Source organism: Octodon degus, unplaced genomic scaffold (genome assembly GCF_000260255.1).
Source record: "Octodon degus isolate 3935 unplaced genomic scaffold, OctDeg1.0 scaffold00201, whole genome shotgun sequence".
NCBI lineage: Eukaryota > Metazoa > Chordata > Mammalia > Rodentia > Octodontidae > Octodon > Octodon degus.
The window spans coordinates 758,168-770,916 of NW_004524777.1; the positions used below are offsets into that span (position 1 = coordinate 758,168).

General features: G+C 36.5%; 1 protein-coding gene across 1 annotated transcript in view; it reads left to right on the plus strand.

The window, feature by feature from the left end:
• LOC101569315 (Krueppel-like factor 4) overlaps window positions 1–11,940 on the plus strand; it is an 84,512-nt gene extending 72,572 nt beyond the window's left edge. Inside the window, exon 2 of the mRNA XM_004644534.3 lies at window positions 11,312–11,940. Coding sequence (XP_004644591.1) covers window positions 11,312–11,886 — 575 coding nt within the window. The 3' untranslated portion in view covers window positions 11,887–11,940. The remainder of the gene's footprint in view (window positions 1–11,311) is intronic.
• Window positions 11,941–12,749: the final 809 nt, after the last annotated feature.

Here is a 12,749-nt window from a genome sequence, read left to right on the forward strand (position 1 = left end):
GGAAGACCCAATACTATTATGGACTACTGGACTATTTTGGAATATTTTGCTGAGTTCACACACCTATAATATTTAAGTGACAGAACTAAACAAAAAAGGGGATACAGATGAATGACTATTTTGTATCTGTGTATTTAAAATGGTTAGGATAGATATATAGCCTCATTCTCTTAATTCAATGAATAGAGCAATTTGTTCTAATAATGTTTGTAAATAGGATGTCATATTTGCATCTTGTACAACAAACACAACCACTAGGAAGACAGTATGCAATGTGTTAATTATTGAAACTGTCCTACCAATTTAATTTGAAACTGTCTCATTGCTATTTTTTTCTCAATAAAATTATGGGGAAAAGTGAAAAAAAATAAAAAGAATGTGGGCAGAAGTAATAGCAGAAAACTTCCCAAATATGAGGAAACAACTGGACATTCAGTTAACCGAGGCACACAGAACTCCAAATAGTTTCAATCCAATTAAAAAGACACCAAAAATGCAAAACTTAAGATCCCAGAAATCCAGCACAATGATATACTGCAAGCCACTAGACAAAAGAAACACATCACATTTAAAGGAAAAGCCATCAGAATAACGACAGACTTCTCTTCACAAACAAAGAAGTAAAGATGAGCATGAAGCAGAGTACTACAAGTCTTCTATGAAAACAAATTCCAGCCCAGACTACTATAACCTGCAAAACTCTCTTTCAAGTTTGATGGAGAAGTGAAATACTTCCATGACAAAGAGGAACTAAAGGATTTCATGATGACCACCCAAACCTACACAGACTACTGATAGATGTTCTAGAAAGGCAACAAAATGATCAGAACTCCATGAATGAGAAGAGAAGGAACACATTAAATATGGCCAAACAAAAAACACACAAGAAAAAGTAGTAAACAACGTGAATAAAATAAAACGTTGATCGTAAGTCAATGCATGTCAATAATAAACATCAATGTAAACGGACTCAATACACCAATTAAAAGAAATAGACTGACACAGTAGATTAGGAAACAAAAACCAAAAAATATGCTCTATGCAAGAAACACAGTTAACTCAAAAGCAATTCACAGGTTGAAAGTCAATGGATGGAAAATAATACAGCATGCCCCAGCAACTCAGGAAATAGCATGGCTAGCAATCCTCTTCTGAGACAGTCTCAACTTCAAACTAAGAATGCTAAAACAAAATAAAAAAGGCCCTTATATACTGCTTAGGGGAAAAGTCAGGAGGAAGAGATAACAGCCATAAATATTTGCACACCAAACGTGGGAGCAACCACCTATATAAAACAAATCTTAATGTACCTGAAAAATCTAATACACAATACCACAATCTTAACAGGAGATCTTAACATGCCCTTGTCCCAAAAAGATTGGTCAACTGGACAAAAAATTAGCAAAGAAGTAACAGAACTGAACCAGATCTTGTAACAAATAAACTTGGCGGACATATACAGAGTGTTGCACCCAACCAAAGCTGAATACACACTTTTTTCAGCTACAAATGGCTCCTTGTCAAAATAGACCACTTAATAGTCCATAGGTTATACTTAAGTATATGCAAAAAAACTGAAATTATTCCTTGCATATTTTCTGACCACAGTGCAATAAAACTGGAGTTAAATGACAAAAGAAACCAGGAAAACCCTGCAAAAACAAAGAAATTAAACAACACTGTACTCATCAATCAATGTGTCACAGAAGAAATTAAACAAGAAATTGAACAATATCTGCGATTCAATGAAAATTCAAGCACAAGTTAATGGTATTTATGGGAGATGATGAAAGCAGCTCTCAGAGGTACATTTATACTTCTGAATTCACACATTAAGACAAGAGAATGGTAAGAAATAAACACTATAATGAGGAGTGTCCAACACTCAGAAAAGGAAGAGCAAATCAAACCCATAGCTCAAACTAGAAGAAATCATAAAGATTATAGCAGAAATTAATTCAAATCAGATGAAGAAAATAGTTCAAAGAATTAACAAATCAAAAAGCTGGATCTTTAAAGATTAAATAAAATTGATAATCCCTTGGCTAACCTCATCAAAAAGAAGAAAAAATTCAAATACAAGCAATAAGGAATGAAAAGGGTGTAATTACCACAGACCCAGTGGAAATTAAGAAGACTATCACTATCTACGTTGAAAATCATTACCCTAACAGAATAGAAGACACAAAAGAAATACACAGATTTCTAGAAAGGTACCAATTACTAAATTTGAATAAAGAAGATATAACAACACTCAATAACCCAATAACAGTCAATAAGATATGAAATATAATTTAAAAAAGAAAAAGAAAAGTCTAGGTCCTGATGGATTCAGAGTTGACTTCTACAAGAAATTTACAGAAGACATTATCCCTAAACTCCTCAAAATCTTTAATGAAATTGAAAAGGAAGCAATCCTCCCAAAATCATTCCTGAAGGAAAGTATTATACTGGTACAAAAACCAAGGAAACACGCAACTAAAAATGAGAACTAAAGGCCAATCTCCCTCAGGAACACAGATGCAAAATTTCTCAATATAATGTAGCAAATAAAATGCAGCAAATCATCAAGAAGATTATACACAATGACCACATAGGAGTCAACACAGGGATGCAAGGATGGTTCAATATACACAAATCTATAAATGTAAAAGACTACTTCAAGAGATCCAAATCTAAAAACCCCATGATCTTCTCAATGAATGCAGAAAGGTTTTTGACAAAGTCCAACACTCATGTTCAAAGTCCTACAGAAAATTGGAATACATGGCCTCTACTTCAATCTCATGAAAGCCATCTATGACAACCCAACAGATCACATAATCTTAAATGGGGAAAATCTTAAATCTTTTATTCTCAGATCTGGTACCTAAAAAGGATGCCTCTATCACCATTCTTATTAAATATAGTTCTGGAATCATTTGCTAGAGCCAGTAGATAAGATAGAGGAATAAAAGAAGTTCGAATAAAGAAGTTAAAATATCACTATTTGCAGATGACATGATACATTATTGGAAAGACCCAAATAACTCCATCAAGAAGCCACAAGAACTGATACACAAATTCAGTGAAAGAGCAGGACACAAAGTCAATACTCAAACGTCTAAAGCATTCCTCTACACTGATGACAAACACACTGAGAAGGAAATTAGACAAACAATACCTTTTACAAAAAGACCTTGGAAAATGAAATACATTGGAATTAATCTAAGTAAAGAAATTAAGAATCTTTTCAAGGAAAATTACAGTATTATAAAAAAAGAGATCATAGAGTAATTCAGAAAATGAAAAGGTATTACTAGCTCCTGGATAGGAAGAATCAACATTGTGACTATGGCCATACTCCTAAAATTGCTGTACAGATTTAATACAATCCTTATCAAACTATCAAAAACATACCTCACAGAGCTAGCGAAATCGTTTCCTAAATTTTACATGGAACCAGAAAATACCTAGAATAGCAAAGGCAATGCTGGACAACAAAGACAAGCCAGGAGGCATTACAATTCCTGACTTGAAATTATACTAGAAAGCTACTGTGATAAAATCACCATGGAACTGGAAACTAAATAGAACTGCGGATCAATAGAATAGATTAGAAGATTCAGAAGCCTCTACAAACACACTCAGTGATGTAATCTTACACAAAAGTTTGAAACATGCTTACTGGCAGAAAGATAGCCTCTTTAAAAAATGATGCTGGAAAAACTGGATCTCTACATGACAAAAATTAAAATTTGACTCAGGTCTATCATCATGTGCTAAGCTAAAGTTCAAAATGGATTAAAGATCTAAACATTAAAACAGAAAAATTAAATCTCCTGGGAGAGAAAGAAGGAGAAATTCTGGAAGACATAAGAATAGACAGAGTTCATGAAGAAAAATAAAATCGCATAGGCAATACTTGAAAGAATTAACCACCGGGGTCTCCTCTTATTGAGAAGTTTTTGCACGTCAGAAGAAATTACCATCAAAATGAAAAGATAACCCACAAATTTTGAAAAAATCTTGACAAATAAGCACTCAGACTAAGGTTTGCTCTATAGAATTTATGAGGAACTAAAAAATGTTTCAGCTGCAAAATTTAAAGACCAAACCCACAAACGTGCATCAGAGATAAACATATCCTTCTTAGAAGATGAAATTAAAGAAGCAAAGAAATATATGAAAAAATGCTCCACATCACTAGCCATCCATGAAATACAAACTAAGTAACACTGAGATACCATCTCACCCCACAAAGAATGGCTATCATAAAGAAATAAAACAATAACAAATGTTGAAGAGGCTGTACATAGAAAGGAACCATTCTCCACTTCTGGTGGGAATGTAGACTGGTGCAACCATTATGGAAATCAGTGTGTAGATTTCTTAAAACCTCAGACTAGAAATCCCATTCAAACCAACTATCCCCCTACTGTGAATTTTCTAGGAGGAACTGAAAACGACATATCATAGTGATATATGTGTATTTATGTTTATAGCAGCACAATTTGTGATTGCCAAATCTTGGAAACAATTATGATGCCCATCACCTGAGGAATGGATGAAAACTTTGTGATATTTTTATACAATGGTGTACTACTCAGCTATAAAGAAAGATAAACTCGAAACCTTTATATTTAAGTGGATTCCACTGGAAGATATATTCATACGTAAAATAAACCAGGCCCACATGTGCAAATATATGGTCTCTCTAGTACAAGAACTCAAAAGAAGAAACAAAACTAGAAAGTTATAACACAATTAAAAGGAAAGAAAGAACTTGAGGATTAGACAATGAAAGAAGGGCTAGGAGAAAAGGTAGGAAACATGATGGGACAAAGCCATACATTTATATGCACAAGATGGGTAAGGTAATGATCCTGAGAATCTCCATCAGTTTTTTGTAACTAGTGGGGGACTCAGGTCAATATTTTCTGACATTGCCAGTTAAAAAGAAGACCCAATGCTATTACGGGCTACTGGACTCTTTTAGAATATTTTGCTGAGTTTACACACCTATAATATTCAATAACAGAACTTAGAAAAAATGGGCTATACAGATGAATGTCCATTTTGTATCTGTGTATTCAAAGTGGTTGGGATAGATATATAGTTACATTCTGTTAATGAATAGAATGATTTGTTCTAATGGAGTTTGTAAATAGGATCACAAGGCGCCTCAGTATTTATCATAATTAAGTTTAAATAATCTCTCTTGGGTACAATTTACATATACATAATGATCACAAACATCATAGGAAATTTTTAACTGTATATTCTATGCTATCATTCCACTTTTTGCTGATCTGCTATCTCTCAATTCAACACTCTGGCCCTCATCATTTACAGAGATTTTCTTTTTTTTTTTAATTTTTTTTATTTATTTGAGAGAGAGAGAGAGAGAGAGAGAGAGAGAGAGAGAGAGAGAGAGAGAGAGAGAGTGTGGTGTGTGTGTGTGGCCAGCTCAGCCCACCAGGGGGCGGGGCCGGCTGGCATGTGGTGTTGGGGGATTGAACTGCGGTCCCTGATGCTTTGCTAAGCTTGTTCTAAGTAGGTGCTTTAGACCACTGAGCCATCTCTCCAGCCCTACAGAGATTTTCTTTCCATGTTATTTTTCAATTCTCATATATTACATTTTTCTTCTTTTCTTTCTTTTTTTTATCATAAACACAAATTATTTTTTCTTTTGGAGTTTATTTTTCTTATAATTTTTATCCTAGATGCAGCCCAAGCCCAGGCCAAGCCAGTATGTGGGAGTTTCCCTGCTCCCCTGCACCCGCTAAATCCCGCCAGACCCAGCCCAATCCAGGAGTGTGAATGAGACGTTCAACCATGCTCTTTGGCCTCTGCGTACCCCTACAGAACCAGCCCAGACCTGGAGTGTGAGAATTTCCATCACACTCACAGGACCCCTCCAGATACAGCCCAAGCCCAGGCGCTGTTTGTATGTGGGAGAGCTTCTGCACTTCCCTTTGCCTGCTGGATACCTCCAGACCCAGCCCAGGTCCACTTGTGAGTGAGTCCTTCTGTCCTGGTATATGGAACCCTCCAGACCCAGCCCAGGCCTGGCATACAGTCCTGGTGTGAAACTATGCGGCTGAAGTCCCGGCAGAGAGGCTAGGGGCAAGAACCACCCAGATAATACAGGAGAAGAACATCTTGTTAGAGAGACAGAGCAGGGTCACTTCAAAAGACTGCAGCAGGAAGAAGATGAGCAGGGTAGACAGACCCCAGCCAGGCACAACTGGATGAATTCAAACTTCATAGATCTGTACCCGGGAAGCTGAGACACAATGTTAGAAATAGATCTATAAGAGCACCCTCCCTCTTTCTCTCTTGACTGAGAGAAGGGGCACAAGGTAACCTGGGTGAACCAGACTGCCTGGAAAAAAAAAAACAGGAACATCAAGGAGGGGCAATCATACAGAACATAGCAGAACTAACTTAAATATAAATTCCCAATTTAATATCTGCTTAGCTATACAGACATAATGATTGCCCTTACTGTTTAAAATACAAAGACATTAGTTATAAATTTGCTAAAATGGTAAATATCATTACAAATTATTATTATTCCTGGGCTTTGGTGGCATCTGGAATAAAAATTATAAAAAGTTAAAAAATAATAATAATGGTATTTACAGAAACACAAAATGATAACAGCATTAATCATATAATCTCTCTTGGGTAAGAATTTGAGTAAGTGCTAAGGTTATAACTGCACCAAAGCCCTACAGAAATGGTCAGAGGACAGTGCTATACAAAAATGACAAAGAGAAGGAGCAAAAGGCAATCTCATGGCACAAGCACAACCAGGACAAGTGCAGAAAATAGCAACACAGAATAAATTGAGAATTATACAGCTGAAATGTCTGAATTAATAGTGTTAGAAGTAAAGAAAGAACTGCAGAAAGGTATAGAAGAAATCAGATCAGAAAGTCTCTGAAGTAAAAAAGAAAGGATAACTATAATGAAAGAATAAATAACTGCTTCTAAAAAAGACACATAAAAAATAGAGGAGATTAAAGAATGGAATCCTTGAATGAGCAATATATGAAAGAAATAGATTGCATGAATCAGAGTCAAACAGATATAGATGAATTAAAATCTCAATCACAAAATTAAAAATCCATTTGAGTGAAAGAGAAGATACAGTTTCAGATCTTCAAGTTGCCATTGCAGCTGGTGAAAAGGGAAGAAAAAAATCTCTTAAAAACAACTAGGATGCAGGAAAAAATAATTCATCACCTGCAAGACAATGCACAGACGAATAACGTGAGACTAATAGGAATTAATGAGAAAGAAGGACTCAATACAAATGATATAAAATAGATATGGGCACAAGTAATAGCAGAAAACATTCCAAATATGGAGAAACAATCTGACATTCAGGCAACAGAAGCACACAGAACTCCAAATAAAATCAACTCAATTAAATAAAAACTGAGACACATGATAGCCAAGAACACAGAAATGGAGCATAAGATCATTATAATGAAAGATGCTAGAGAAAAGAAGCATATAATTAAAGGAAAATCCAAAAATAACAGCAGACTTCTCTTCACAAACCATGAAGTCAAGAAGAGCATGGAGCAGAGTACTATCAGTCTTCTATGAAAACAAATTCCAGCCCAGACAACTATAATCAGGAAAATTATCTTTCAAGTTTGATGGAGAAGTGGAATAATTCCAAGACAAAGAAGAACTAAAGAGTATCATGAGAACAAACCAACCATATAAAGACTACTAAAAGTTCTAGAGAGGGACCAAAACGATCAAAACTCCACAAAAGAGAACAGAATGAACCAACAAAATAGAACAATTAAACACAGGATAAAAAGACAACAACAGCAGGTAAATAACATGTCAATCAAAAGACAATACATCTCAATTATAACCATCACTGTAAAGGGACCCAATTCACAAATTAGAAGAAATAGACTGACACAGTGGATTAGGAAGCAAAATCCAAAAATATGTTGTGTACAAGGAACACACTTGGGGCCGGGGAGATGGTTCAGTGGAATAAGCACTTCCCTGGCAAGTGCAAGGGCCTGAGTTCAATCCCTGGTTCCAAAAAAAAAAAAAAGAAAAAAAGAAAAAAGAAACACACTTAACTCATAAACAAATTCATAGGCTGAAATTCAAAGGACAAAAAACAATACTTCATTGCCCAGCACCTCAGAAAAAAGCAGAGGTAGCAATCCTGTTCTTAGACAGTATCAACTTCAAACCAAGAATGATCAAATGAAATAAAGCAGGCCGCTATATACTGGTTAGGGGAAAAATTGAAGAGGAATAGTTAACACATAAACGTATGTGCACCAACATGGAAGCACCCAACTATATAAGCCAAATCTTAATGGACATGTAAAATCTAATATCCAATACCACAATCTTGACAGGACACCTCAACACACACTTATCTCAAAAAATATGTCAAGCAGACAAAAAATTAGCAAAGAAGAAACAGAACTGAACCAGAGCTTGGAGCAAATGGACTTAGTGGACATATACAGAGTCTTCCACCCAAATACATTTGAATACACATTTTTTCAGCTGCACATGAGTCACTTTCTAAAATAGACAACATACTTGTCCATAGGCCATATTTAAGTATATGCAAGAAAAGAGAAATAATCCTATTCTTATTATCTAACCACACTGAAGGAAACTGGAAATAAATGACAAAAGAAAGCCAGAAAAAAAAATACATGGAAATTGAACAACACCCTACTCAACAACAAACAGGTCACAGACGAAATTAAACAAGAAATTGAACAATATCTACAATTCAATGAAAATTTAAGCAAAACCTTTCTGCACTGATGGGATGCAATGAAAGCAGTTCTTAGAGGGAAATATATAGATGTAAACACACACAATAGGAAAACAGAACGGAAAAAAATAAACACCCTAATTCTGCACCTGTAAGAAGTAGAAAAGGAAAAGCAGACCACACGCAAACCCAAACACCTGAAAAAAATCATAAATATTGGCCCAGAATTTAATTCAATCAAGATGAAGAAAGTAGTTCAAAGAATTAAGGAATCAAAAAGCTGGTTCTTTGAAAGATTAAATAAAATTGATAATCCCTTAGCTAACCTCATCAAAAACAGGAAAAAAAATTCAAATACAAGCAATAAGAAATGAAAAGGGTGTAATTAACACAGACCCAGTGGAAACTAAGAATATCATCAATATCTACCTTGAGAATCTTTACTCTCATTGTATAGAAGACACAGAAGAAATGCAGATTCCTGGAAAGGTACAAATTACTAAAACTGAATTAAGAAGACATAACAACTCTTAATAACCCAATAACAGCCAATGCAATACGCCATGTAATAGCTCAACTGCCAATGTTGAAGAGTAATGATGATAAGCTTCTCTTCTGGATGATTCACAACCTAAGTTTTCAGACCAAATATTACAGAAAAAAAGGGCTGCAAGGACAGCCAACATTTTGGCCCTAGCCTTTCATGATCAGTGAAGACTCAGGACGTAGGAGAACCTGTTCTGTAACATCATGTAACTCAGTTGTGTCCCATATATTCTGGTCAAGGAGATTATGGGACCACAAAGGAGAGTGATCAGTGATGAAGTGTGTGCCTAAGGAGAGTCACATGGAGAGAAATCATTTTTCAGGCTTTCTCAGAGCGCAAATTGGTCAAGCAATGGCCATGATTCATCTACATGACTGACACTGACAAGGATCTAATAACTGCGATTTCTCTGACCTTATTGGATACAAAAGCTACATTTCTTGTTTTATAGGTCTTGTTTTATCTTTGTCTTCACCATCCAGCAGAAAAGTATAAAAACTATATAAAAGGTAAAGCCATATTAATATGCTGAACTCTAAAAGGCTCAAGTCAATAGCTTCTGAAATTGTCAATCTTACAGAAAACCCACTACTATACTTGACTACTAGACTATATTGGAAAATTTTGCTGAGCTCACGGTTGTATAATATGTAAATGACAATGGAATACCCTTCTCTGAAAAAACTAAACAAAAATCAGATACAAATGAACAACCATTTTGTATCTGTATATTCAAAATACTGATGTTAGGTATACAGTTACATTCTCTTAATTCAATGAATAGAAAGATTTGTTCTACTAGTATTTGTAATGAGGATATCATGTCTCCATCTTGTATTATGAATAACCACTGAGACAACAATATGCAATATATTAAGTATTGAAACTGTCCTACTAATCAGTTTGAAATTGTCTCATTGCTCTTTTTTTCTCAATAAAATTATTTTTTTAAAGCATTCCAGGTCTTGCTGGATTCACAGCTGAATTCTGAAAGAAATTTACACAAGATATAATCTCTATACTTCTCAAAATCTTCAGTGAAAGTGAAAATGAAGCAATCCTCCAAAAATTATTCTTGGAGGCAAGTTTTATACTGATACCAAGACCTGGGAAAGACATGACTAGAAAAGAGAACTACAGGCCAAGCTCCCTCATGAGCACAGATGCAGAAATCCTCAATTAAATCCTAGCAAATAGAATACAGAACATCATCAAGGAGATTATACACCATGACCAGGTAGGTTTCATCCCAGGATTATGAGGATGTTTCAATATATGTAAATCGAAAAATGTAATACACTAAATCAATATAGCTAAACACAAAAATCACTTCATCATCTCAATTGATGAAGAAAAGGCTTTTCACAAAGTGCAACTGTCATCCATATACAAAGTCCTACAGAAAATAGCAATAGATGGCCTCTACTACAATCTGATAAAAGCCATCTATGACAACCCAATAGCTAACATAATTCTAAATGGGGAAAAACTAAAATCTTTTACTCTCAGACCTGGTTCAAGAAAAGAATATCCTCTATCACCTCTGCTATTCAATATAGTTCTAGAAATATTAACTAGAACCATTAGACAAGAGAGACAAAGAGGAATACGAATAGGTAAAGAAGAATTTGGAGTATCATTATTTGCAGATGATATGATACTTTATTAGGAAGATGGAAAAAAATCCACCAAGAGGCCAAGGAGATGGCTCAGTGGAATAAGTGTTTCCCTGGCAAGGACAAGGGCTTGAGTTCAATCCCTGGTTTCACCAAAAATACAAAACAAAAAAAAGTTAGAATGACCCTATTTGGGGCCGGGGAGATAGCTCAGTAGAATAAGCGTTTGTCTGGCAAGTGCAGGGTCCTGAGTTCAATCCCTGGTTCCACCAAAAAAAAAAAAAAAATCCACCAAGAATCTATTAGAATTGATAAAAAAAAAAATCAGTATCTTCGCAGGATACAAATTCAGTATCCAAAATTCAGTAGCATTCCTCTACATAGATAAAAAACACATTGAGAGCAACGGGCACCGGCCCAGCGCACACAACTTCTCCCTGGGGCGGCAGCTCCCGAGCAGGACTAACCCGACCCTGGGTCCCGAGGAACTGCTGAGCACCAGGGACTGTCACCCTGCCTTGCCGCTTCCCCCTGGCTTCCATCCCCATCCAGGACCCAACTACCCACCCTTTCTGCCCGACCAAATGCAGCCGCAGGTCCCACCGATTCACTACCAAGAACTCATGCCACCTGGTTCCTGCCTGCCAGAAGAGCCCAAGCCAAAGAGGGGAAGAAGGTCGTGGCCCCGGAAAAGGATGGCCACCCACACTTGCGATTATGCCGGCTGCGGCAAAACCTATACAAAGAGCTCTCATCTCAAGGCACACCTGCGAACCCACACAGGTGAGAAACCGTACCACTGTGACTGGGACGGCTGTGGGTGGAAGTTTGCCCGCTCTGATGAACTGACCAGGCACTACCGCAAGCACACGGGGCACCGCCCCTTCCAGTGCCAGAAGTGCGACCGGGCCTTTTCCAGGTCGGACCACCTCGCCTTACACATGAAGAGGCACTTTTAAACCCCAGAGTGATGCCACCCGCACTGCCACGAGAGAATTCAGTATTTTTTTCCCCAAAACCCTTTTACACTGTCTCCCCACAAGGGGAGGCACGAAGCTGGCAAGCACTACAATCATGGTCAGGTTCCCAATAAGTCAGCCCGTAAGTGGATAATCAGGAGAAAGGAGAAACTCAAAGGACAAAAGTCAAAGAACAGATGGGGCCTGTGACTGGATCTTCTATCATTCCAATTCCAGATCTGACTTGAACATGCCTGGACTTACAAAATGCCATGGGAGAGACTGGAAGTTGGGGATATCAGGGTATAAATCAGATCTGAGTGTGGGGAGGGCGGGAGGACCAAGATTTTCTTGAATTGTTTCAATGCAAAATAAGTATAAAGATCACCTTGTATTCTCTTTGCCTTCTAAAAGCCATTAGTTATGTTAGAAGAGGAAGAAATTCAGGTACAGAAAACGTGTTTTAATCACCTACGTGACGGTGCTTGATGAGTCTTGGTTCTAAAGGTACCAAATGAGGAAGCCAAAGTTCTTCTCAAACTGCTGCATACTTTGACAAGGAAAATCTATTTTTGCCTTCCGATCTACATTTATGACCTAAGTCGGGTAAATATACCTGGTTTACTTCTGTAACGTGTTTATGCAGACAGTCTGTTATGCACTGTGGTTTCAGATGTGCAATAATTTGTACAATGGATTATTCCCAAGTATGCCTTAAACAGGACAAATGTGTTTTTTTTCTATATAGTTCCTTGCCTTAATAAATATGTAATATAAATTTAAAAAAAAACACATTGAGAGGGAAATTAGATGAACAATACCTTTTACAATAGCACCGTGGAAAAGGAAATACCAAGGAATTA